The sequence below is a fragment of the Carya illinoinensis genome, chromosome 5, assembly GCF_018687715.1.
Source record: "Carya illinoinensis cultivar Pawnee chromosome 5, C.illinoinensisPawnee_v1, whole genome shotgun sequence".
NCBI classification, from domain to species: domain Eukaryota; kingdom Viridiplantae; phylum Streptophyta; class Magnoliopsida; order Fagales; family Juglandaceae; genus Carya; species Carya illinoinensis.
Genome location: NC_056756.1, coordinates 45,530,140 through 45,557,417, shown reverse-complemented (window position 1 = coordinate 45,557,417; position 27,278 = coordinate 45,530,140). Strand labels below are relative to the sequence as shown.

The 27,278-nt window shown below is 36.1% G+C and overlaps 4 protein-coding genes across 5 annotated transcripts; 3 read left to right on the top strand and 1 right to left on the bottom strand.

The window, feature by feature from the left end:
• The first annotated feature begins 1,724 nt into the window (after positions 1-1,724).
• Positions 1,725-6,578, top strand: LOC122311197 (LEAF RUST 10 DISEASE-RESISTANCE LOCUS RECEPTOR-LIKE PROTEIN KINASE-like 1.2). The gene is made up of 2 exons (XM_043125637.1): positions 1,725-2,723; positions 4,075-6,578. The coding sequence occupies exons 1-2, from the start codon at positions 1,919-1,921 to the stop codon at positions 4,080-4,082; spliced, it is 813 nt and encodes a 270-aa protein (XP_042981571.1). The 5' UTR covers positions 1,725-1,918; the 3' UTR covers positions 4,083-6,578.
• A 245-nt stretch (positions 6,579-6,823) lies between these two features.
• LOC122311195 (LEAF RUST 10 DISEASE-RESISTANCE LOCUS RECEPTOR-LIKE PROTEIN KINASE-like 1.1) lies at positions 6,824-12,382 on the top strand. 2 transcript variants are annotated; one of them, XM_043125634.1, is made up of 4 exons: positions 6,824-7,891; positions 10,227-10,256; positions 10,895-11,140; positions 11,247-12,382. In XM_043125634.1, exons 1-4 carry the CDS (start codon positions 7,222-7,224, stop codon positions 12,212-12,214), a joined length of 1,914 nt encoding a protein of 637 aa, XP_042981568.1. In that variant the 5' UTR covers positions 6,824-7,221; the 3' UTR covers positions 12,215-12,382. The 2 variants fall into 2 exon arrangements, with proteins under 2 accessions (XP_042981568.1, XP_042981569.1); XM_043125635.1 differs by lacking the exon at positions 6,824-7,891 and adding an exon at positions 7,904-9,826.
• Positions 12,383-12,957: 575 nt separating this feature from the next.
• Positions 12,958-14,022, top strand: LOC122311198. The gene has a single exon (XM_043125638.1). The coding sequence runs from the start codon at positions 13,397-13,399 to the stop codon at positions 13,865-13,867; it is 471 nt and encodes a 156-aa protein (XP_042981572.1). The 5' UTR covers positions 12,958-13,396; the 3' UTR covers positions 13,868-14,022.
• A 1,348-nt stretch (positions 14,023-15,370) lies between these two features.
• On the bottom strand, positions 15,371-20,896 carry LOC122311196 (nicotinamide adenine dinucleotide transporter 2, mitochondrial-like). Its single transcript, XM_043125636.1, has 9 exons — positions 20,296-20,896; positions 20,064-20,147; positions 19,175-19,281; positions 18,401-18,449; positions 18,112-18,224; positions 16,693-16,787; positions 16,380-16,468; positions 16,186-16,280; positions 15,371-16,075 (listed from the first exon to the last, which is right to left on the bottom strand). Exons 1-9 carry the CDS (start codon positions 20,390-20,392, stop codon positions 15,839-15,841), a joined length of 966 nt encoding a protein of 321 aa, XP_042981570.1. The 5' UTR covers positions 20,393-20,896; the 3' UTR covers positions 15,371-15,838.
• Positions 20,897-27,278: the final 6,382 nt, after the last annotated feature.

The window sequence follows — 27,278 nt, the reverse complement described above, 5'->3', positions numbered from 1 at the left end:
CTTCCTTTGTTAATATTTCTTTTTGTTTCTAGAAATTCGATTTTTGTTCTTGAAATAGTGAGAAGTTGCGTATTTTTCATTTTAGAGTATTAAGTTGTGATGAGGATGACTGGTTTTGGTAGGGAGCTGAAATTCCATTGAGCTTTGATTGCCATTTTCATGTTAGTGGAGGGTGGGGGGACTTTTGTGTGATTTTTCTAACTTGTCACTTTAGCAGCTGATAAATGGTCTAGTCTTGCAGCATGATTTGGGATGAAGGAGAGGGAAGGGTCTTGCCGCCTTGCAGCATGGGTCTGAGGAGAGAGAGGAAAGGTCTTGTAGCATGATTTGGGACGGAGGAGAGGCAAAAGTCTTGCAGCAAGACAAACAAAAACTCAAAAAAAAACAAAAACAAAAATGCAACATTTTGTTTTTTGGCAACTTAGCAGTTGTTTACACGATGCTTGAGGTAGGCGACTGTCTTGAGCATTTTTCTTCCCTTAATTCTTAAAGTATATAACGTGGAGTTTTTCAAATTTGAATATTGTTTTCAAATTAAATATTATATTTTATATCAAATGGTAAATCTTAAAGAATACAAAGTAACAGTGTAATACACTCAAAGAAGATACATATATATATATGCTCACGAGACCTTTACTTTTAAGTTCGGTTTGGCCATTGAGAATTTTGAATTTTAAGATGAAAGATTAAAATATTATATTTTAATATTATTATTGTATTGAGATTTAAAAAAGTTAAATTAAAATATGAAAAAATTGAATTATTTATTATATTTTATATGGAAGGAAAATTTTATACACCATACTATCATCTTACTTGCACCCCACTAAGTAAGATGTGACACATTTATTACTATTAAATGATTAAATATTACATATTTATTTATCATTAAATGATAATAAATATGCCACATTATATTTAGTGGGATGCAAATGAGATAGTGGTATAATGTATAGTATTACTCTATATAAAAAATTAAAAAAATTATAATAATAAAATAAAATTTTAAAATTTAAAATGAGAATTCAAACTTACCGAACCGAATATAAGTCATTTAGAATATTATTTGGAGGATGTGCCCGTAAAAGGTGTTATACGAGAAATTCAAAACGATAGGCTTAGCTATAATTATGGTCAAGTTTATTTTATGTGTTTGTGTTTGTAATAAAAAAAATATTCAAGTAAAAGCTTATTAACTGCATGAGAATTTGTACTGTAAAAGTTTTTGTTTTCAAGAAAGAAAATGAACTATTTTTGTGAATTTTTATTATTAAATATTGTAATATCTATTTTACAGATTTATCTCTCTTTTACTTGAGACTTTAAGTTGAAATATATAAAAAAAATAAAAAAATAAAAAAATATGAAAAAATCTAATCCATTCAATAGATTAAATAAAAAAGTTAGGAACATTATAAAAAAAAAATTATTATTATTTATTTATTTCTCTTGTTCTAGAATTCAAAATTCAAAGAGAAATTCTCGGAGAATCATGATAGCAGTAATTATAGCAACAAACAAAGGGAGTTTGGATTGGGACATAGACATTCTTATTTCAGAAAGGGGTAAAAAAGACCAGCAGTTTGAAGGTAGGTCAAGTGGTAACACACTGCCAAACACGTCCTTAAGTGGAATACTCGCTTCGGTCAAGACTTTTCAACAGTCTAAGATATGGGGCAGATTTCGACAATCCCTGGCCGGTTATCTATCTATCTATCACGTCAGATGCAAAATAGGACTCCATTTTAGAAAGTCAAATGCGTCCCCCCAGACTGATAACTCCATCCATTATTTCACTTCCCACCTCCAACATTTGTCTTGCCAATAACTCCTTAATTCCTCTTCCCTCTTCCTCTCCAGATTATGATCCATTTCTGTATCTCTCTACACCACCACACGTTTTCTTGATCCCCAGATGAAATCAAATAACCTCTTTCCCATCCTTTCGTCACCCACTTTTCCTCTGTTGAATCTATGCATATTCCTCATCCTCTCTTCTCTTCTACCAAGAAAATCCCAAGGTGCAGTCGACCCTTCCTTCCAACTATGCAGTGCTGAGCCTGAAACCTGTGGCGATGGGCAACCCATCGAGTTCCCATTCCGCATCCGAAACAAGCAAAACAGGTCTTGTGGGTATCCTGGATTCGAGCTCTCTTGCAACAACCGTGGCCAACCCACCATCAATATCCAAAGTAACGACTATATCATCCGCAACATTTCCTATGAAACCCAAATCCTTCGCGTCTCAAACTCTGACTTTTGGAATTCAACCACCGGGACTACTTGTATTCCTTTAACTCAAAACATATCCCTTCCTGGTGCCCGGTTCGAGCTAGCACCGTTCCAAACCCATGTGAATCTGCTTTATGGTTGCAACGCTTCGACACTAGAGAGTACTTCAAGGTTTTCATATCCTGGTTGTGATCATGGGGAAAACAAAAACAGTTCGGTTCTGGTCCTACCTGCAAACGACCCAAAGCTAAGGAACGTATCGAAGGCGTGCACAGCTCGGGTGGTAGCACCCGTACTTGAACCTTATGAGCGTGAGAATATTGGTGATGGAATTGAAGGGGTCCTGAGAAATGGATTTCGGGTGAAATGGAAGGCCAGCGGGTGCAGCATTTGCCAGGAAAGTGGAGGGCGGTGTGGATTCAATTACAGCGAGTGGCATTTCAAGTGCTTCTGCCCTGATAGACCTCATGCTTCGCGCTGCATTTCTGGTCAGTTTTCTATCTCTAAAAGACTTCTTTTCCTCCACAATTATAGAAATTCAATCCAAGTTTGATGGATTGGCTCTGTGTGCAAATTAAATGCGTTGCATGCTAGGCCAAGCATTTCCACTTGTCTCCGTAGTGGCTCGAGGATGATACTCTAGTGCCCCCCGAAAAAGGAAACTCCTTTTTTCATTTTTCTTTGCGTTTCACAATCATCATTCATTCAGGTGGATCCCACTTGATCGAGTTCGATGATGAGATATATATATATATATATTTATATGAACAAATTAGACTCAATATCTTAAACTCTGGAATATCGATTCCGAACCTTTCATTTGATACAATCACGTTCCAATGCTAGAATATAACTTAATTGCTTTTTATTTTTATTAATTGTGCTGAATTAGACTTCTGACTTGGGTGGTCGTGGTCCCATAGTCAGTACTAAAATTTTAATAGAATAGTACAACTTGTAGATGATGCTTTATACACAACTTCTGTGTAGACGGTATTTATTTTTATACTTTATTTATCAGGAAAATTTCTGTATTATTCTCAAGCGTTTTCTAAAAGGCTTAACAATCCTTGTACCGACCTTGCTACTTAGCACGAGACCTATACATACATACATACATATATATATATGTACGAGGCAAAAATATAATAAAACCTTTATTTATTCGAAAGTCATAGGACCATAATGATCATCATGCAGCAAGTTTTTAAAGTCTTTATCTTACGGTTGAATAGGATCACAAAGCCCTAGTTGATGCTTGAAAGTGGTAGACTTTCAAAGTCAATTACCGACTGCCAATTTGATGGCAATTTCAAAATTGATAGTGATCAGGAGAGAACGGCAGAGACGTAGGGACTTATAATTTTAATGGCGGTGCATGTTCGGTTTGTATTAATTATAAGAAAAGATAGTTGCAGTCGTGAATACACAAATATCATATAATTATTTTAAAAAAAATGAATATATATAAGACTCACGTGAAAAAAAAAAATATTTTTTATTAATAATAGAGCTTACTCTTTTTTAAAGAAATTATACAGTTTTTGTGCATTTCACGATTGTATTTAGTAGTACTCATATATTATTGAATTGCATTACAAGTGATAACCTAAATACATTATTTTAAAGCCACATGAGGGTGGCCAATTTGAAGATTAATTCTTTGTCCTCGCTCTGCTAGCCGCATGGCTTCTTCGATCGAATACTGAATTAATTCGTCCTTGGACAGATTCAAATTGGTGACTCAGCCATTGACGCATGAACTAGGATTGTAAAAGAAATAGAAAGAGGTTGAGTTTCTTCCTTCGCCATAATTATTAGCTTTAATAATATCTGCAGGTGGATAAAAAAGATGTGGAGGGAACTGGGAAGGAAGAAGAAAATAGTTAGTTTCTGATGGCGTTTTCCCGTAGGAAGTTGAAGGTTCAGATAAGATAGAGCGAGACAAGCATATACCCATGTTTTCAAATTAAGCATCAGTGCAACCAAGTCCAATCAAACACACCCAGATTGAAATGACAAAACTGAGAATATTATAGTGGTGTAGTGGAGGCTACTAGCAGTATTGCTCCTACACGGCTTCACCATCGCCAATATCGCCACCATCGCCAAGTCGCTTATATGTTTCTTTGATCCTTTCCATCTTGTTCTTCAATCATGTCGTCCCCGCCTAATGGGTTTTCAGAACTCTTTTAATTAGCTTTTACACCTAGAAAATGCCCATAGTTTGGCTGTGACTACCCAAGTTTTGGAACTGCCTGTAAGCAAATTGGTAAGCCCTTTTTCCACCATCTCCAAAGGGCGCTCCTTTTTATACGACCTCCAGCTTCATTGATTCGTTCTCTGCTCTCTCCTTCACGGTGATCTCTGATCTTTTGATCGGCCTTCCCTTGGATTCACTCGCAACCATTCTGACCTGCTCTTCTTTTGTAACTTCACAGCCTAGATTTCTGTTGGTTATGAGAAATCCTTAGTCTTGGGTGCTTCCGGTGCCGCACATATATAGTTCGTTTCTTTGCGCTGGTAAGGTCAAGGACTTGAATGGGAGTGGTGGTCGATGTGGGTTTGTAAAGAGACAATTTACCAGCCAGCATTTTTCGATTATGGAAGACACGGTGTTCTTATTAAATCATGAAGTATTATGTTGTTAAGATTATTATATTAATATTAAAATTTAATGACATGACATGATATTATAGCAGAAGAGTAGCATCTGTCTATATTTCTAGAATATCTAAAGTGCATGACATTGCCCCCATGGAACCCATCACAGAAGCTGCCATGGCAGCAATTAAGGCTGCTACAGATCGTTCTGCTGTAAGCTTTCTTTCTTTTTAGCTTTGACATGATTCATGTTAGAAGAATAGAAGCAGCTTAGGAAACCTTCTAATTGAGCCTAGCATTTCTATTGCACAAATGCACATGACACCACTTTGGTCTTCATAAGTTGGGTTTAGCAACACAACTTGCCAAGAGCCCATTGCTTGAACAGTAGGCCTGATAAACTTTACACCCCGAACTCTAATTGAATGGGTTTAAGCCTTTAAGCTGCATCTTTATTTATATAGGTAGGCCCAAAAAATGGGTAGCAATCCCTGCTAATAATGTTGACTTCGGCCAGGTGACCTGTATGCCCCTAAAATCAAATTTTGCGGTGGTCCAGCCTGAGTGTGTTTATTCCCCTTCAGCCTCTATTTGTGACCCATTTGTGTACACACTAATAAACTTTTAGCAAACAGAAAATAAATCACTGCAACTGTTATAGTAATTTCTTTCCCAACTTCTTGTATCAGATTCCTTTTTCCTCCGCCCAGACTCCTGTACATTAGTCTTCACGAGCTAGTATGTATATTATTAGGTGCTGCATGTGAGTAAAGAAAATTTGTACTTGTTTTAATAGGCTTTTATGTGTACGACTTCTAGTCATCTAAGTACTTATATCCGGTTCTTAGTAGATTTGGTGTTATTATGGTACTTTCAATTAGGAAAGCCACTTTCGATTGTCTCCTCCTACATCTTTTATTCATAAAAATTTCATATACATGCTGGATCGAAGATAGATGCTGTTTAGTCATGTATGTTGTGTAAGATGTCTGAGATAAAAGACCACTAGTTTCTTCTTTCTTCCTTTCGTTTCACCTTTGGTCTGTAGTAGACTAGTGTGTTGCTAATTTATTTAAAACTAAATGATATTATGAGGATACACAATTTTTATGGCATTCGATATTATCTCTCACATATCTATTTTCAAAACGGTGACAAAGGAGCAATATTTATGTGAACACACCTACACCTAGTATAGAGCAAGCCCACTGAAAAAGAAAATAAGTGTAGACAAAGATTGATTGAAATCTGAAAATATACTATGTAATTAAACCCATTTATCTGTTTTGTTTAGAACTTACTCCAGAGACAAATGTCAAATACAAAACTCGAATAGGTCAGAGAAATGAACAGGAAACCCATCCCTCCATCTAAGGCATGTGCGTGTGAGAGAGAGAGAGAGAGCCCAGAGAATGCTGAATTCTGACCTTAAAGCACACATCCAAGACTTTGCCGCCATCGTTTTCCCTCGTCAATACGTTCTCATCACGCCGTCTCCTACTTCCCTCGAAAAGTCTCCTACAAAACTCAGTCTTTGATGCCAAAGTCATACCAAATCGAATGACCAGTACGTCCACGTCCCTGTAGTATCCACCACGTTTAGGTTTTCTAAAGATGCAAATTGCTTCTCCACTCTGAAAAATAGTCTAATTACAAAGATATTATATAAAAATAATTTTATAAATATTTAAAATAATTCGTCAAATTATAAAATTATTTTTATTATAAAACAAATTTAACAAATCATATAAAGTAATATTAATTTATAAATTTATTTTTTACAATTTCTTTATAAACGTAGCAATAATCTTTCCACCTTATCTGATTTCTGCCCCTTTTTTCTAACCCGAATTCCCCCATAAACTTTTCTCAACTTGTGGACCATATGATGTGTCGCGTTGTTTGTTTCATTATGCGAAAGACGCGTTATACAATTATTGCCGCTATGCTCTGATCTTCTTCTTCTTCCACCCTTATTAGATGTTTACACGAAAAGTAGAGAGCCAATTAAGACGTGGCTCGTGGGATTTCTTTAATTCGGTTGGTTTTCATCAATAGCATGAGTGGAAGATTGAAACTAGCTCAAAGACTTGTACAAAAACGTATGGGAGTTGAGGGGTTTTGTTGAGTAACGGAGTCAAGTCTTTGTAGTGCGGGTCAATGGGGGGAAGATGTTAGGAAATTCTAGCACCTCCGTGGAGTCTTTGGATGTGGCTGTGGTGGTATTGTTTCACATACTTGGGTACCCATGCCTCCTTGCTTTAAATCTCGGCCTGCTTTTTCTAGTGTTCTTCTTCTATTTCCAATTTGAAGGTCAACCACCGTGTTAAAGCAATTTTGGGAATTTTGGGTAGCTGTTGCTGGTGGATTGAGAATTTTGGGATGGCTTCTGTCTCCAAGTCGTCTATTTTCTTTCTTCTCTCGTACCTCTTGCTGCTTTGCTCGGCTAAAGATGACGATAACAAATGTACGAAGGAGTTTGATTGTGGAACACTGGGCAAGCTCCACTACCCAGGATTCTCCAATACCGAAAACCCAGTTTGCGGCTTATTCATAAAAGATTGCGACACAAATACTCCGAAGGTCCAACTTCCGGGCGGTGAAAGACCATATGAAGTTGTAAACTTCTCGTGGCCAGACGTCATAGGTATCAAGGGCCAACAGCTTCCTAGCAAATGCAAATCTCGAATCAATTTGGGTCTTCCCAGCTTTCCATTCTCCCATCTTGAAATTCACTCACTAAATCGGACCCTGTGTAAACGCAAACGCAACCACAAAGCCAATAACATTTCTCGCCCACCAGCAAGTGATAAAAATCTTAGCTGCAATAATAACGAGTACGAAATCTGGTATACTCTTTCACAGGAAAGGCTTCCGGATGCTTCTAATTGTTCAATTGTTCAGCTCCCAAGAGGCGATGATGACTGGTTAAAACCCTTTGAGTTCGTACTTCAAGTGCTTTGGTCAGCTGGGTTTAAGAATTATTGTTGGAAGTGCCGAGAAGGCGGTGGTTATTGTCGGGATCGCAACGGTGGTGTTCAATGTGCCAAAGGTACCACGTCTGTCGAAGTAAAAAAAAAAAAAAAAAAACAAAACACTATTTGGCATACACACACGTGTGGAAAATGAAGGAAGATTTCTTTGCATACAAATTTTTTTTATTTTTGGAAGTTTTATAGTTATTCGAAAATCGTGTGCTCTTACTGTATTTTCGGTTTCATGCCACGGCCACCCTGTACGGCAAGCTTCTTTGTTTTTTATTTCAAGTTCCCTTGTGACCTTCAATCCTGACCTTAAAGCACACATCCAAGACTTGCCGCCATCGTTTTCCCTCGTCAATACGTTCTCGTCACCCCGTCTCCTACTTCCCTCGAAAAGTCTCCTACAAAACTCAGTCTTTGATGCCAAAGTCATACCAAATCGAAAGACCAGTACGTCCACGCTCCTGTAGTATCCACCTCGTTCAGGTTTTCTAAAGATGCCAATTGCTTTTTCACTTTGAAAAATAGTCTAGTATAAAAAAAAAATTATATAAAAATAATTTTATAAATATTTGAGGTAGTTTCTAAAATTATAAAATTATTTTTATTATAAAATAAATTTAATAGATGAGATAAAATTATGTCAATTTATAGATTTATTTCATAAAATTCCTTTCCTAAACGTAGCAATACTCTTTCCACTTTATCTGGTTTCTGCCCCTTTTTTTCTAACCCACAATCCGAATTCCCCCATAAACTTTTCTAAAGCTTGTGGACCATATGATCTATCACGTTGTTTGTTTCATTATGAGAAAGACGCGTTATACAATTATTGCCTCTATGCTCTGATCTTCTTCTTCTTCTTCCACCCTTTCTAAATGTTTACACGAAAAGTAGAGAGCCAATTAAGACGTGGCTCGTGAGATTTATTTAATTTGATTGGTTTTCATCAATAGCATGAGTGGAAGATTGAAACTAGCCGCAAAGACTTGCACAAAAACGTATGGGAGTTGAGGGGTTTTGAAGAGTAAAGGAGTCAAGTCTTTGTAGTGCGGGTCAATCGGGGAAGATGTATAGGAAATTCTAGCACCTCCGTGGAGTTTTTGGCTGTGGACCTGTGGTGTTATGAATGAATTTTCCGATGCACAGACCATGTTTCACATTACTTGGGATAACCATACATCCTTGCTTTAAATTTCGGCCTGCTTTTACTAGTGTTCGTCTTTCATTTCCAATTTCAAGGTCAACCACCGTGTTAAACTGAGAATTTTGCAGTATATATGTAGGGAAGGCAGAAGAAAAGTATCGAAACCCTTTGTTATGATTTTTGAGTAATCTCGATCGTTTTTTTTTTTTTTTGGCTGTTGCTTGGTGGATTGGGAATTTTGGGATGGTTTCTGTCTCCAACTCGTCTGTTTTCTTTCTGCTCTCGTACCTCGTGCTGCTTTGCTCGGCTAAAAATGACAATAAAGAATGTACGAAGGAGTTTGATTGTGGAAGACTGCACAAGCTCCACTACCCATTATTCTCCAATACCCGAAACCCAGATTGCGGCTTATTTATAAAAGATTGCGACAAAATTCCGAAGATCCAAGTTGTAGTTGGGGGCACTGAAAGATCATATGAATTGGTACGCTTCTCGTGGCCAGACGTCATAGTTATCAAGGACCAACGGCTTCCCGACAAATGCGAATCCCTAACCAATTTGAGTCTTCCCAGCTTTCCATCCTTCTCTCTTGAAATCGTCACACAAAATCGGACCCTGTATAAATGCAAAGGCAACCGCAATATTTCCGGCCTATCAGCAAGTTTTAAAAATCTTGGCTGCAATGATAATGAGTATGAAATCTGGTATAGTCCTTCAGAGTTTCCGGATGCTTCTAAATGTTCAATTATTCAGCTCCCAATAGCTGATGATGACTTGTTAAAACCCTTTGAGTTCGAACTTGAAGTGCATTGGTCTGAATATTGTCGGGATCGCAACGGTAGTGTTCAATGTGTCAAAGGTACCACGTCTGTCAAAGTAATAATAAAAAAAAAACTATTTGGCATACACACGCGTGTGGAAAATGAAAGTAGATTTCTTTGCATACAAATTTCTTTTATTTTTGGAAGTTTTATAGTTATTCCAAATTCATGTGCTCTTACTCTATTTTCGGTTTCATGCCACGGCCACCCCTGTACGGCAAGCTTCTCTGTTTCTTATTTCAAGTTTAGGTTAAGGAGGAATGAATAGCATAGCTGTAATTTTGTTCCTATGAAATTATTTACATCAGATACACGAGTTGAGTTGCTTCTGACATTGCTTTGTTAAAAAACATTCAAAGGATGCCATTAGTTCTGCGTCACGTTCATCTTCATTTTGTAAACTAACATGACTGCTTTGTTGTTGCATCTTCTTTGCAGAGAAAAAGAAATCATGGGTGATACCATTAGGTAAAATGCCTCTTCAATCATCTTTTTTTTTTTAAATTTATATTCTTATGTCATATGGGGTGGGAGCCCATGGAAATGAAGTCGAAAAACTTATGGAATGTTCAATTTGTTCCCGTGTTTGAAACTTGGATTAGGAGTAACTGGAAAATTTATATATAGAAGAAAAATGATTGGAAGGGGAATATACTTTCTCCTTTTGTTCCCTTCAAAAACTCAATTTTTTATTCTCTCAATTTATTCCATTTCGTTTTGAACTGAAAAAAGAAGCCTTAAATGACATATATACTTGTTTTTCATGACATCTAGTTTTCCCCAATGCTGTCAGCTATAATCCCGGAAGATATATGGACATATATATATAAGATCAAGATGCATAAACTTTAGCTATACATATATACTATGTTTTTCATGACATCTAGTTTTCCCCAATGCTGTCAGCTATAATCCCGGAAGAGATATGGACATATATATATAAGATCAAGATGCATAAACAACTTGAGCTATATTTTCCAATTTTTGTCTTGCATAAGTTCCCTTGTGACCTTCAATAGAAAATTATTCACGGTCTCATCAATTTCCTCCAACTGCTGCCTGTCATACAAAACTCAAATAACTCATTCCTTTTTTCTTGCCTTTAGCTGTTGGATGCCCAGTCCTCTTGATCTCGATTTGCTTGGGCTTTACTGTCTGGAGCCATTACAAGAAAAAGCATGCTTCTTCGAACTTGTTGGCGAGGGCTATCACATACTCAAGATCAGACCTGGAAGGGGAGAGTGTCTACTTTGGAGTGCCTCTTTTCTCCTACAGTGAACTTCAAGAAGCCACCAATAACTTTGATATTGAAAAAGAACTTGGAGATGGAGGATTTGGAACTGTCTACTACGGTAAGATGATAAAATGCATTGCTTCAGTTCTAAAATCACGTACGAACTTTGTAAGCAGATGTTAGAGATAAATTTAAACTTACAAGCGGCTATTTTTCTCAACCAGGGAAACTCCGTGATGGGCGGGAAGTTGCGGTCAAGCGCCTATATGAGCACAACTACAAACGAGTAGAACAGTTCATGAATGAAGTGGAAATCCTCACACGTTTGCGCCACACAAATCTTGTCTCCCTTTATGGGTGTACTTCGCGCCACAGCCGTGAACTTCTTCTCGTTTACGAGTATATTCCCAATGGCACTGTTGCAGATCATGTTCATGGAGATCGAGCAACACCTGGTTCACTCACATGGCCAACTCGTATGAGCATAGCCATAGAAACTGCTAGTGCATTGGCTTACCTCCATGCTTCTGACATCATACATCGCGATGTGAAGACTAACAACATTCTCCTCGACAACAATTTTAGCGTCAAAGTTGCAGATTTTGGCCTTTCTCGCTTGTTCCCAACTGATGTCACCCATGTCTCAACAGCTCCTCAAGGGACACCAGGCTATGTTGACCCAGAATATCACCAATGTTATCAGCTTACAAGCAAGAGTGATGTTTACAGCTTTGGTGTTGTCCTCATCGAGCTCATATCATCTCTGACAGCTGTTGATATAGGTAGGCATAGGCATGAAATTAACTTGGCTAACCTAGCCATAAACAAGATTGAAAAGTGTGCATTCCACGAGTTGATCGACCCACATCTTGGCTTCCATTCAGATGATGAAATTAAAAGGATGACCATTTCAGTGGCAAGCTTGGCTTTTCAATGTGTACAACAGGACAAGGAACTGAGGCCTTCCATGGATGAGGTTCTCAAGGAATTACATAATATTCAAAGTTGTAAGGATGTGCCGAAGGATCAAGAGAAAGCATATGAAGATGCAGGGATGTTGAATGTAGACACACAAACTTCACCTGATTGTGATGAAGTTGGATTGTTGAAGACTAAACAGCTGCCACCTTCACCAAATTGTGTGACTGATAACTGGACTAGTAGATCTACCACACCCAATATCAGTACTTAATTTCTTCTCCATCCTGTGTAGTTTTCGAGTAGATGATAAGATTATGTTTTAACACCTACTATATCCAATGCAGATGATCGAGTTGGAGTTTCATTATCTTCTCATCTACTTGTTTAAATGGAGTTTATCCGTAATGTTCATATTCTAAAGCAATTTTGTTTCGTTCAACCCGACTCACCCTTTATGTGTCACTTTCTTGAAAGTATTGGATTGTATGCTTTAACTTCTTAATATTTCACTGGTCAGTCAACTTTTAGTGTTTATGGTAATGTCCAATGAAATCAAAATTTGCCATTTTATGGCTTTAGCTTAATAAAATATACCTAATTATCAATTTAATTTCCATGTACTGTCATAATCAGTTACAATTTCACTATTATTCCAGTAAGCCACACAAGGCAAACATGCTTACTGAAATGTTCCCTAACTGTGCTTTCTTTCTTGTTAGAATATTTTGACTAAAATGCAGAATTGATTATTGAATTAGTAAGTATAAAAATGGCGTTAAACTTAATCCAATCTCTAACCCATCTCTTACATTGATTAAATATTCAGGCAGTTTGATTATACAGATGAGATGTTTTAAACAGTAATAAATAAAATATTATTTATTATATAATATTTTAATATTAATTTTGTATTGAGATTTAAAAAAATTAAATTATTTATTATATTTTATATAAAAATTTAAAAAAATTATAATAATGAGTTGAGACGAGGAAGAGAGATTTTTGGTTCTTTGTAATGTATCAAATTACCGGCTAAATTTATCGTTTCTTAAACAGTGGTCGAATAGGTCATCATATTGTTGGGGAAATGTGAATAATGATTTTTGAATGCTTTGTTGGGACCTGAGTGCCTCTTTTTCACAACCTATACAAACGGAATTTTACTTGGAAAATGCACCATTCAACCATCAAAAGCCCAGTCCAAGCTTTGAAATCGCAAAATAGAAAAGGAAAAGAACACACCACCAATCAATGACTTTAAAGAAAAAGATGCAAACCCATTCCCAACAGATCCCTTTTATCCCTCCCGACGCAATCAAACCCCCCTAAACCCTCGCTCATTGTATACAATCATTGACCATATTCAAAATTCAAACCCACTGGAGTTCAGTAAGCTTAAGAAAGAGAGACAAGACAACGGAGGAGTGAGGGAAGAGCGGAAGAACCTGGAGAAATGGCAACGCTTCAGAGATTCAAGCTGCTGGCGACGCAGTGCGGCGTGGCTCCCAGCCCTACGCGGAGCCCAAGGACAAGCCCGGTGGTCCACTTCCGTCGCCGCAAGACCACCCTGCGGATGCTCCTCAGCCGGACCTCCACCCGCCGCTCTCCAAGCCAGGGAGACCCACCGGCACCACAAGTAATCCCGTCGAGTCGGTTGCCGGGGAAGCAGAAGGAGAAGAACTTGGGGGAGGCGCAGGGACGTTTCACTCTGAAGGACCTGTTCGTGTCGTCTTCGCCGCTCGAAGAGACAAAAGAAGTGACGACCGTTGGTTTAGTTGGGAGCGGAAGTTTAGTTGGCGGCGGGTTGAATAATTGGAAAGCGGGACCGGGGTCGCCAAGGCCGGCCTGGACCGGTTTTCGATACAGGTCGTTGTTGAGAAAGGCTTGGCGTCCTGTGCTTGATTCTATTCCCGAGTCTGAGTAATAATAATTTATTAATTTGGGGAATATTTTTAATTTTGCCTACAAATGAAATGAGAAGTGAAGTGAAGTGAAGGATGTCTCCATTTCCAATGGAATTTCGTCCCCTGACCATTATTCACAGAATTTTGTTAATCCATTTTTATTGTGTTGGTTTGATGTGATCTTTGTTTTTCCTCTTATACAAACTCAATATTAAAGGGCCCTAAAATTATGAAGTTATTTTTTTAATAGAAAAATTCTATTTAGAAGTGTACAAAATACACTGGAAGGAAGAATTCCCTACCAGCCGGTGGGTCATGCATGGATAAGGCATCAAGGCTGTCCTGACCCAAGCCTCATCCTCCAAAAGCCCCTAAATGCCACTTAAGGAGCTCGGCCCATAAATTATACTAGCCTGAGAGGGGAGCATAGCACGGGAAAACTGACCGACAGGGCAGAAGGGACCTGCTGCACCTGACGCCCCATAGTAATTAAAGATCCATACTGACATGCGAGTAGGAAACATGAGCAGCCCTCCATTCTCTAATAAAGAGTATAAAGAATAACAACGCCGATCTTCTACCGACAATACGCCACTCGGGAAGCCATGTTGCATTAATAGCTCTACTACAAGCTCCATGCCACATTAAAAGATCATGATTGGGTTATAGTGGGGCACTGGGGGTTGACGTGAACCCCTGATATAGAGTACAAGATGTCCTCCATAGAACCTCTTACAAAAATTCTTCCTCTAGGTACAATGTCTCTTTTTGAAATATTGAATCCGTATGCAAACTTACTAAGACGATCGAGAGATTTTGGCATTGAAGGCTTCTTGGACCCACCAAGCCACTTTTACTTTCTCTTATATGCAGATAAAAGGACTTTTTTTCAGAAACCAGTCCAAGCGTACGAAATATGAAGTTAACACACCATTTATTTTATTAAAATAGCAAAATCTCTCAGCCAGAAAAAAAGAAAAAATAATTAAATGAAATGTTACCCCAATTTTAACATCCATGTTTAGATTCTAACAATTTTATAACGGCTATATCCAACCCCTAAAGAGGTCATGATAGCATTAGGATTTAGGAATATGCAAAGTCCAAATTATAAAAGCCAAAAATTGTACATATATTTAAATGGCTCATTTTATATTTGAAAACAAAAAAGTATCACAAGTGTATTTTTTGTGGAACATGTCATGTTGAATGGACAGCTGCTTTTAATCCCTTCTTTTTTGCTTTATTTGACATCTTCCACTCCGACCTCTTTTTCTTTGGGGCCAAAAGCAAAAACATCCAAAATGGGAAAAGTGAAAGTGTGTTTGGCCTGAGAAGCTTGGCAGAGACCGTGGCACACGGAAAACCGTCTCGTCCACTTCATAAAAGGGGCAGAGAACCAGACAGGCAGTGGGTGCGAGCACTCGAAGCGCTCAGGAATGGTACAAAAACTAAGAACATGATTAAAAGGGTTCCCAGAAGACTTTCTTGGCATGATTAATAATACTAAAAGAGATGGTTCCTGCGCATCGAATCAAACTTTATTACCTTTACCCAACTTCATAAATTACAAAATGGCAATCTAATAGAGCTATTACATGCTTCATTTTCTTGACAGACCCAATTCAAATGATAAAAGTTCCAAATCCCAGGGAGAGGAAAAGAGCGAGAGATCAGATATCCTAACTTATGCTACAACCCAAATGATATTGTTTTATTAAAAAATGAAATTGCCTCTATTGACCTACACATTACAAAAACTAATTCAGAAAAATATTTTCCCCAACCAAACAAATTAGAATTATTTTCACGAAAATATTTCCCTATTCGATCACAGGACAAAAATTTAGTGAATCACTATCTTTCTGTTAGCTACTCTCAGCAAATTGAGTTCTATGATTGCCGGACGTTGGATGTCAAGTTAACCCCCATTGCATCCTTTCCTGACTGAGGGTTGACATGCACATCACAGACATTTGGAGGGCGGTGGGCTATGAATGCTCCTCCTCTCGAGGTATAACCTGCTCCAAGAATCGATGTATCATCTCATAACTGGTAAACGTAATGACGGCAGACGGAGTTGTTCTCAACAGATTGGTTGCACAACCGCGGTAAAAACCAGGAAGGCCTTCCTTTTGGTACACCTTCCTAATACAATCAATAACCCCTTCATATCGAACTCCATTGTTTCTGGCCAGCCCTTGCTCTTGCAGCCGGGATCGCACTACCTGATTGGTCAAAATTCGAGCATGATAACAAAGGCAAAACATGTGAGAAATGGAAAGGACGATTGGTCATCTACTGCAGTTCACAAAAAGAAGATACTAGCCATATATACCTCATGTGGATAGGTAATCACAGAGGCAATCACTTTTGCAACTGATGAAGCAACAGCAACACTTCCAGGACTCAACTTATCAACAGTTGTGTTACCTGGAAATTAAAAATTGATATGATCATCAAAATAGATGTCAAGAAAGCATAAGATTTACTATATGAAACCTGTTAAAGAAATCAAGAAATCATTATTACTCCTTCTTGCCATATAACACTTGATCTTTTCATATGCAGGAAATTGAATTGCAACATGACTTATCCCAGCCAATGAAGGAACAATGCCACTGTTTCAAACCACAAAAATATCATCACAACTTAGAAAAAAATTTGAAGATTTGCAAACGGGTCCCAGCCATTGTAACCAATTCTTTATATATAACCAACTGAAATGAAAGACCTAGCCATCTGAGTGAATTATCAAAGCTACTTTTAAATGGTTAAAAGATCACATCTCAGATACAAAAAATGTCCAAGCTCACATACTAATATTAAATCAAGGACTATTTACCTATATAGCCCTCGAATGCCTTCCTCACGAGCAATCCTTGTCAAAGCAGAAAGCATACTTTTGTAGGGAACGATGCCCTGCCTCATTCCCTGTGTCTGTATGAAGATGAAAATAAATGAAGATACAAAACATATATTACACCATGAAATTTAACAACAAAATGAGAGATGTAAATAACCATGGTTATTAGTTGTCATATCCTCATTTCAGATTATAAACATATCAAAGAAGAAACATATTCCGAACCGGTTATTCAAGCATGGAATCATCAGGTGATGTATGCAATTAAAGATCTAAACAAAAAACATATTCTTGAGGCATAATGCCATCACCCATTTTGAGGCCCTATGTCTAGGCTTAGTCGGTACAAGGGTCGGATATGGTAACATAAGCTGCACATGGAAATCTTACTGGCCAAGGACAATGCTACTATCACATTTAATCAATCTCAAGTCATTATATAGGCAAAAAGGTAAATGCCATTCTTGGCCTTTCTGAGATCTCCACCTGGAAAATTCAGAAGAAACCTTCCTCCTAAAATAGGAGTATAAAACTTAAAGTAGCCGATGTTTGATGTTTGCTTCTCATACTAGAAATTCATTTACCCTTTATAATGTATACATAATAAATTTTGATGGCATAAGCATTCATGATTTCCTTGTATCTTTAGATAATCGCACATAGGTGTTGCTCTTGTATATGTCCCGTGTACTTGGGCTGTACCTATTGTCATTAATAAAGTTTCCGTTTTACTGATACAAAAAAATAATGCGTGATATGTTTCCTGCCAAAACTTTATGTGAGGTGCATGGATTCAAAAAGTAAACAAAAGTTTGTGAAATTTTGAAGCAAAAAATTTATGTTTTCCAAGGAGGCTTCACAAGTACGGAAATGTTATCAACAGTGATATAACATGCAGCGGCAGTACTACACCCACTTCAGAAACCACTGCCATTCTTGCATGCATGTGAAATTTCTGTCACAGCAAAGAATGACTTGATAAATTTTTTTTTTTATAAATAAAAAGGAAATGACTTAATAAAATCTAACTGTTATCCTTAGATAAAATCGTCTATTGGCTGAGCTGTTTTGACTAACAAAAGATTCTGCCCATCAACTTCTTTTTCTCCACTACAAACAGCTTTCTTCTGAAATCGCATCATAATCAAAATTATCAGCTCTTCTGGTGGGCAAATAATCCTCTCACTAATGTCTGGGAGGAGTTTCTGTTCTTCTCATTTCAAAAATGAAAAGAAGCCAGACAACTTTTGAAAGTATGTCAGTTAAAGGAAACAAAACAGGTTTAAGAGAAGTGCTCATGAATAAAGCACTTAGCCAAGCAAGATATGAGATTCAGACACAGATATTGTGGGTTTATAAATTCCTAGAAACTTATAAACATAAGCATAGCCAACTTACTTGCAGCCTGGTCTTAACAACCCACAATGGATTTGTGGTGATAGACGTGGCAGCCCCAGCACCAGCAGCAGCTATCACATGTGCTCCAATAGGGAGTTGATTTGTGCTATCCACTACAATATTGGAACAACAAGTCAAAAATGAAATCACAACAACCAGCCCAACAAAATACAATCAGTCTTCTTAACAAGAAACATTTGTAACTGACTAGATCAACAATCTGTCTCATAAAAAACCAAGAGAATGCAAACACATATTTGTCAAGTAAATGACCCCAGAAAACACAAACCATGTGACTGAAGTAGGCCTTTTAGATGCTCATAAACTGTGAAGTAGACCTACACATGAAATGAGCACTTTGTCACAAGGAAAAAACAATAAGAATTACATAAGATGGAACTTTATATGTGCTAGCTATACAGAGAACTGCACACAAGAGTATTCTAATCAGTTTTAAATAAATAATAAAAAAATCTACTCCCTCTACGTGGATTCAACTTGCAGGAACCAACAGGATGACTGCCAAAGTGGCAGCTAATTACATGGCATTCCCTTTCTCATCTGATTACTATATTAGAAAAGAAACATATGAAAGATCGGACCACACTTTACAGCCACTGACAAAATTTAATAGGAATTTTTGTCTAAGGGGTAACTAGAATTTTCTTACAAGCAAAGGACAATTGTTATAGTACATCTTGAGTCTTATTTCTTAATACTGCTTTCACTTATCTCTCTATAATAATATGACATGCATCCTAAAAAGCTGTCCATAAAGAGATTTGACAAATGATCTCATAAAAGAAAAATAGAGTCCAATACTGTAACAAGTAAAATCCCAGGACATATATGCGTTTATACTCCAAAATGACTATCAATGTTACAATTGAAGCTCCTTGAAATCATTATAAGGGGCAAGAACTTCTCTCTCCCAGGCAATGTGGGGTCTCATTCACCACCTTCATATCGTCAATTGGGGTAATTACAAAGACTAAACTTTATATACATAAATTAGAATCGAGGAATTATCTTCTGGATACAAGTCGATGAAAGTAGTACTCACTGCCCAGTTTGGAAGTAATGCTACTATTGTAGGTGAAAGGCCACGATACAATCCCCTGAAACCTTCAGTCCTTAATATGTCCTTGAGGCTTGTGACAATGACACTACCTGAGCGTATACCAAAAAGGAAAGCATGAATAATGGTCACAAGTTACAGCATAGAAACTATTAGAAATCATCCTATAATAAGCAACAGATAAAATGCATAAAAATCCCTTCAAAGTGATAGTAATGTTATTACCAATCTTCATATAGGTCAGTTTTTTGTTTGAAACTTGTCTGAAGCTCCCACGATCAATTGATAAGATTTTCACATAGATTGTTGAGTTTATTATTGATAATTTAACCCCAAAAGAGAAGTACCCTATCAGCACTGAGAGGAATACCACTTGAGGAGCAGGGCCAAGAGGAAAAAGGAAGTGATTATAGCATAAGAGTACTAGGATTTCAAACCACTGAACATTTGATTTTAAGTTCTGAGAGCTGCTTTAAGGTCATGCTGCTAGTACAACTAGTTAGCAGCATAAATTGTTGCTCAAAGTGTCGGACCATAATACACCACATTGCATGTAATCATCCCAAATATGTCAATTTAAAACATTAAAATTCACAATTGCAAATTTCAAAATTTTCAGAACGTCATGTATTTGTAGCAACACAATTTTTTCCTTTTAAAGTAAAAAATCCAGAAACTTTTTATGAACATACATTTCACGACAACGAGTGTTCATTCGTCCAAATATCTTTCTTAATAGGACACACAACCTGAAACGCTAACAACATTGCTAGTTCGCTACTTGAATATAAACTGTCTAACTAAAAGCTCCAGCAGACCGCTAATTTAACAAAATATGCCAAAGAGGTACTGGAGTAATCTGGCAGTAGCATACCTCTGTGGCCAGGAGGGAGGCCGTGGACCTGTAGCCTTGTCTTGATCACATCCAACGGGCACATAAAGGTCGCCGCAATCGCCCCTGGATAAGGCAAACGAACCAAATGCAATACAATTAAAACAACAAACTTTGTGATGCATGCATAAGAAATGCGAGAAAGCGAACAGAACAAATTGAAACCCTAGCGAATCGAGCCCAAAAAATGGAAGAGAGAAAAGGACAAACTAACCGGCGGCGGCACCGGAACCGGCGTGGCAGATTAAATCTCTGATGGTTGGAACACCACCATCGCGGCAACGATGAGAAGACTCCCTGGGTACAGTCATGTTGAAAACTCGGCTGGTGCTCTACGGTCGGTCCCTAGAATCGAATTAAAGTGAAGGAAATTGGCATGGTTAGATCTCCGTATTTATAGTTACCGTATTCCCGTGTCACATTTGACCAAATCCCACGCAGAAAGAGAGAGAAGAAGAAAAACACAGAAAATTTTCGGTTATCGTCTTTGAAGGGGTTTAGGCGGCTTGGGTTTGGACCCTTTTTGCTTTCGGAACCCGTACTGCTGTACGCGACACGACCATATTCATACGCTGTTTCTTATTTACTAACGCTTTCCTATGGATTTTCCGGCCACATAAATGCCTACCAATTATCGTCTTTGAAGGGGTTTAGGCGGCTTGGGTTTGGACCCTTTTTGCTTTCGGAACCCGTACTGCTGTACGCGACACGACCATATTCATACGCTGTTTCATATTTACTTGCGCTTTCCTATGGATTTTCCGGCCACAATAATACCTACCAAGAAAACAAAGACCAAGAACAATTCTAAAAATTTCTAAGGCCTGCTTAACGAATATTTCAAATACTTTCATCCCATACATCTCTTCTTGTCCCATTTCTTTTCAATATTTAAATCTTAAGTTTTGTTATGTATAAATAAATATACATACCGATCTATATATCAATATTATTATCTTCATATTCAAAATTTAAATTAATATTTTTTATTAAAATCTGACTTTTTAAACAATCACGTTGAATAGATACGAGTATTAGTTCACAGAATCGCTTACAACTAGATTTTTTCTTAAACATCATTTAAATATAAATATTTTTCAATTTCAATTTTCTTAAACTTTAAAAAAAATATAAAAAACAATTCAATTCTTTCAAATTTTTTAACAAAATAATATGGCTGGTTTGGTTACAAACCATCTCATCTAATCTAATATAATTATTATAACTTTTTAAAACTCTCACACAAAATATAATAAATAATTCAATTTTTTCAAATCTCAAAATAAAAATAATATTAAAAAATTATATTCTAACAATATTTTATTCAACTTTCAAACTTTTATTTCATTTTATCTAATGTGTAACCAAATGATGCAGAAATTAGATTATAACCATGTTTTAACTTTATAATTTTTTTTATTCAATTTTTTCTCTCTTCTTCCTCAAAACTCTATAAAGATTTTAATTCGAACTATTTTATTACTATTCACAAATAATTTCATTACTATTTACAAATTTTTCATCTGATATGATCTGTATAACCAAACAAAATATAGAGTAATTTACTTAATATTAATTAAAATGAGTAGTTAAACTCTGTAAATAAAACTAGTTTTCTTTCCCTTCTTAGAAACTTTGATGCCCAAAGTGTACTGTTCATCATTTTATTTTATTTTATTTTTTACGTAATGATTAAGGAAGTGATTTTAAGTGTATTTTTTCATTTTTTTTAAAAATATTTAAATATATTAAAAATATGAAAAAATGAAAAAGAAAAGTTCTAAAGTGGCTAGCGGTAACAATAAGCGGTACTACTCAGGCAGCAAAGTAGTATCGCTCTTTTAGAAAATATTTCATTTCCACTTTCCAGCCTTACTAGAGAGAAAACATTTACCAAGAGCATGATGGAAAATTTAAATTCGAAACTTTTCACTATTGTATTAAAAGAAAAGAGAAAGAAAGAAAAGACCACTTTATTGTTACTAGCAATTTCCTAGAATACTTTTAATACAAAAAAATATTAGAAGTCAAAGGTTGCATAAATTTTATAAAAATAAATTTATAAATTAACGTAATTTAATGTGATATATTTTATAATTAAATATTTTTCAAAAAAAAATACCATTTTAAATAAGTTGAAAATGATTTGAAATTTACCATACGTGAACAAACCAAATACTGTTCACAAACCAAATACTGCTAGAATATGTGAACTTCACTTAAAAGAGAATTCTTGATTTTCTTTTATGTATATTCTAAAGTTGCTGCGTGAGACACACGCATTTTTATTTTTATTTTTGAAAGTGAGACATACACACGTTAAAAGTGGAATTGAATCAAATGGAATTGAATCGGTTGAATCTATTTTTTGGGGTGATCGTTTTTTAAGTTTTTGCAATAAGATCTCTCACGTGCGCAGGCTTCTTTTTTATTTGAAAAATAATATTTATAGTCATAATTGTACAAACACCTTGTAATTTTTTTTTAAAAAATAAATTAATACGAAATTTACATAAAAAAAAAAATTAATCGTAGATTTCATTTTTCTACGAATAATTTTTTTTTTAAATGATTATAACCGTGTGAGGGTGTGACGCCGTGGTGACGGTTTTCCTTCCCGAGAAAGCCAAAATGCAAAAGAAAAGAACGTTGTTTCATGTGAAATGACAAGTCGGTTTCCCCTCCATTTAGGGTATATATGGACCCTTGGATAGGTAGGGACGGAAAAATATAGTTGTAAGTATAATTATACACTAATCTGTGCATCAATATGATGTGATTGGTCAAAAAGTAAATTTTATTGAAAACAATGTTAATTTAAATTTTAAGTATGAATGAATCAGTATTAGTACACAGGTTAATACGCGATCGTATTTGTATATAGCAAAACTCGGTAGGGAGTCTCCCGTTACACTATAGTTCTATTTGGATCTTAAGAATAGTTCTATTAAGATATATTTAGACATACAAAATAAATCGAAATATATTTAATTCTTTTTATAAAAGATTGAAAAAAAATAATGAATCTCGTCATGATTGTTTTGTTATTGTAGTGATAGAATTATAATAAAAAGTCTCATTAATAAACAGTACTGAATTAAGATTAAAAAAAAGGGTGAGATTATTTAAAATAAAAAAAGTTGTATATATTTAAATAGAGAGTATATTCATCCATTAAAAACTACTTCAGATGATCAGGGATCGCCTCACCACCCTCAAAGAATATGTAGAAAGTAGCGATGTTGGACTTTCTTTTGATAAATTCAATGTGGGGGTGGTCCTCCAAATTAGCTGCAGCCTGGCATTGCAGTGGTCTTAATTTCGAAAATGGTCCCCCTGCATATATGCATGCTCTTCAACCTGTCCAGTTCAGGTACATTTGCCTATACACATTGGAAGTATCTTAGGACGCTGAGAGTCATGTCGTCTTCTGTTCATGTGTGTTTATTAATAGACTAGATTAGATCCCATTTGAATGCCGAGTTGAGTTTAGATAATTTGATTCTTTTATAAATAATAGTGAGTTTTGTGGGATTCACTTAAAATAAATTTATATATATTTAAATATTAATATGAATTTAAAGAATATATGAAACTTATACATTTAGACTAATTGTATAAATTATTTACTTTTCATAACCCTGCCCTTTGATGATCTGTACTTTCTCTGATCTCAAGGTCCAAATCTATAATCAATATTTGAAAAGGCTCAAGTGATTTTTTGTTTTAAAGTCGGGTTGATATTGGCGTTTATTGGGTTCAACCCGAAAGCCAACCTAAACGGTTTTGTCGGGTGGGTCGGATTATCGGCCGGTTATTTGATTTCTGCACAGGCCTCATATGTAATCTCTACTCCCAACCTCCAAATCTATAATTAATATTTGATACCATGCACCAACAGGCAGCAACAGCTGTGTAGGTAAAAGTGTTGCAAGAACAGTTCACTTACCCTGAGGGAAGTGATGGAGCGTGTTCATCTGGATATATATATATATGCTATGCTAACATCTTTGAATGCAGGGACCAGGCTGGTGGTCAGCATGGTTGGCTGCCCCCTTGTCTGTGTGGATATCAGTAAATAGGCCAGCCATGTAGGGCCCCTGAAATGTCCATTCTCCTACCTGTTTCACTATCTCTGGTGCATTCGAAACATGAAAAGAAAAAAAAGAAGAAAAGAAGAAAAGAGAGAGAAAAAAGATGATTATCCAAGAAACCAACCAACTTGGCATGGGAATTCTCAGGATCAGTCTCAGTTTGGGGAACGAAAACGACAAAACATTTAAAAAAAATGAAAAATAAAAAAGGTTGGGGGTAGAAGCTGTGGAAAATGATAATAATAAATGAATTCAAGTTGGGGTATGTGCCCCTCATCACCCTTTTCCACTACAGTCGCCAGGGCTCTCATAGCCATTACACACTTTCTTACACTACTTTGGCACATGCTCTCTCTCTCTCTCTCTCTCTCTCACGTCTGGGCAGCGGCGCACAAAGATCCACTTTAATGTTTTCTATGCATTATCTCTATCACAGTATGTGTTATTTGAAAGAAAATAAATAAAGACAATAGAAGAGAAACTGCGTATTGCAATCAAGAATCCCCAAAATGTGCATAAACTCCCAGATGTTGAAATATGGCTCAACAACACGTTAAGGGGCCGTATGGTGTAGTTTTGGGATAGCTGTCACCAGTCTTTTGTCAAAAGGTGCATAAACTCCCAACCCACTAAAATTCTTCCCAACTACAACTTCTCTATCTATTGCAAATTATTATCTCTATACGCCGATAAAAGAGGACTGTTAGAGATATAAAAGAATCTTACAAATTGATGTAGGACAATGTTTCGTATCTTTTTTTCCTCTCTCTCTCTCCCATTTCTCTCTCTCTTTCCCAACTCTTTATTGATGTTGCTGTTGAACCTTCCTTGCCCCTTGCTGACATCACCCTTCACAGTAGGAATGCCGTCGTTGCTGATGTCGCCCTTCACTAGCAAGTACAAGATCTCTCTCTCTCTCTCTCTCTCTCTCTCTCTCTCTCTCTCTCTCTCTCTCTCTCTCAACTCTTTATTGATGTTGCCGTTGAACCTTCCTCACCCCTTACTGACATCATCCTTCACCGTTGGAATGCCGTCGTCGCTGCTGTCGCCCTTCACCAGCAAGTACGAGATCTCTCTCTTGATCGAGTTGAAGGGGTGGAAAATCTGGAGAGAAGGGAAGTAAATTGTGAAATCTTTTTGTGTTTATAGTGTTTTTCCCAACAAAATGATGCTTAATTTGAATGTCTTCCCAGCTTCTAATCTGTTAACTAGTACGTTAGTAGCCACAAATATAATTGTGCCCATATTCACATATTTCATAAAAGTAAATTTATAAATTAACATAACTTAATGTGTTAAACTAGATTACAAAACAACTTTGATTATAAAATACATTTAAAGTATCATATGAAATCATATCAATTTATTTATTTTTAAGATCCTTTTGTGATTATAGTACTTCTCTATCACTTATACAAAGATTGCAATTGCATTGAAGCATAGAGTATTAAACAAGGTTAATTGATTTGGATGCTAAAATCAATGGCATTATCTATAAAGGCTGTCGGGCTTTCAAATGTTGCTATCCCCAGTTCTTTTCTGGTCAGAAATTCTCACAGGAGTGCAAGTTGATACTTAATCATCAAAATAGGCAATGCAGCTTTTTCATGCAACAAAAGAAGTGAACCATCAACAGAATAATTGGTTGTTCTGAAAATAAAAACTTGTTTTTAGGTGTTAACTAGGTTTTGTCTCTGATGAAGCAGCATGGATGTATCATGAATGAGACATCGATCCATTTTCTTTTTTACAACTCGGATTTATCAGGGCTACTACCCTAAACTGCACATATAATACTAGACATCCACATGCCTACTTTACCTTAACTTTTAATTAAATTATTAATTACACACTTAGCATTTTTTTTTCTAGGTAAGTAGCACTTAGCATTTTTTTTTCTAGGTAAGTAGCAATTAGCATAATAATGATAATGATGATGATGATGATGTTGATCTCTAATAAAAATGAAACCATTCTGATTCGACCTTACGTCTGCATACACCCTGGAGAACATCATACAAAAATTTATGATCATTTTGAAGTTTTCTCTTACCCTTGATTTGGAGTCGCAGGAAAGAATGATTTGTAGCATCTTTGTGTATAAGTTTCGTGTATTTTATTTAAAAAATAAGACAAATTTGAGAAACCTACGTAAAAAAATCTATAGACTTTTAATAATAAATTCTTTTTTTTTTTTTCTCAAATAAAATGTGTAAGATTTATACAATTTAAAATTATATTTAACTCACACGATAAATCGATATGATATGTTGACTTTTTTTGTTAGTATTTGTTTTGGATGTCATGTGACAAATTTATTTCAGAATATTACTTTTTACAATACCCGAAAAATTAAGTAATTATTGGATTATTTTTTATTTTTGAACAAAGATGAAAAATTCAATCAATACAGGATACTAAATATATAATATTTTTAAATTGCTAAACTCATCTCAATTTAAAACTTTTTAATATATGTAACTCAATTTTTTTCATCTGAATACCTTTTTATAGAGTTGTACACCGATATGTTCAGCGTCGATTTCGGTACCAAACCGAGACATCACCGACGTCTGCAATAAGTCTATTAAACCGGTTGAAATAGTGGGTTTGGGTAGAAAAAATCGATCATATTGGTCTATTGTCAACGTCTTCTGTGAAGGAGAAACTGAGGAAGAAGGAAAAAATGTCATGTTGTCGTCTGTCATGGAAGAAGAGGAAAGTTACAAAGAGGAAGAAGATGACATAGGGAAGAAGAAGATGGTAGAGAGGGTTATTAATTCATTTTGAAACAGTGTCGTTTGGCTTAAAGCGATGTCGTTCTATTATATTTTTTTTAGCATCCAGGCCTTAAAACGACATCGTTTCACTTATTTAAATGAAACGGCAACATTTTATATACACATATTAAAAAAAAATATAAATAGACTGAATCGGTTAGTTCAACGGTTTTTCAGTAGTTCAAACCGGCGCCAAACTGTCGATATTGATTTTCCTTCAATTCCTCTTGCCCATCGACTTGTTCTTTGTCGATTCTGTGCTCCGGTGATTGGTTTGATTTGTTCACAATCAGTTTGGGTGATTCTTGTACACCCCTACCTAT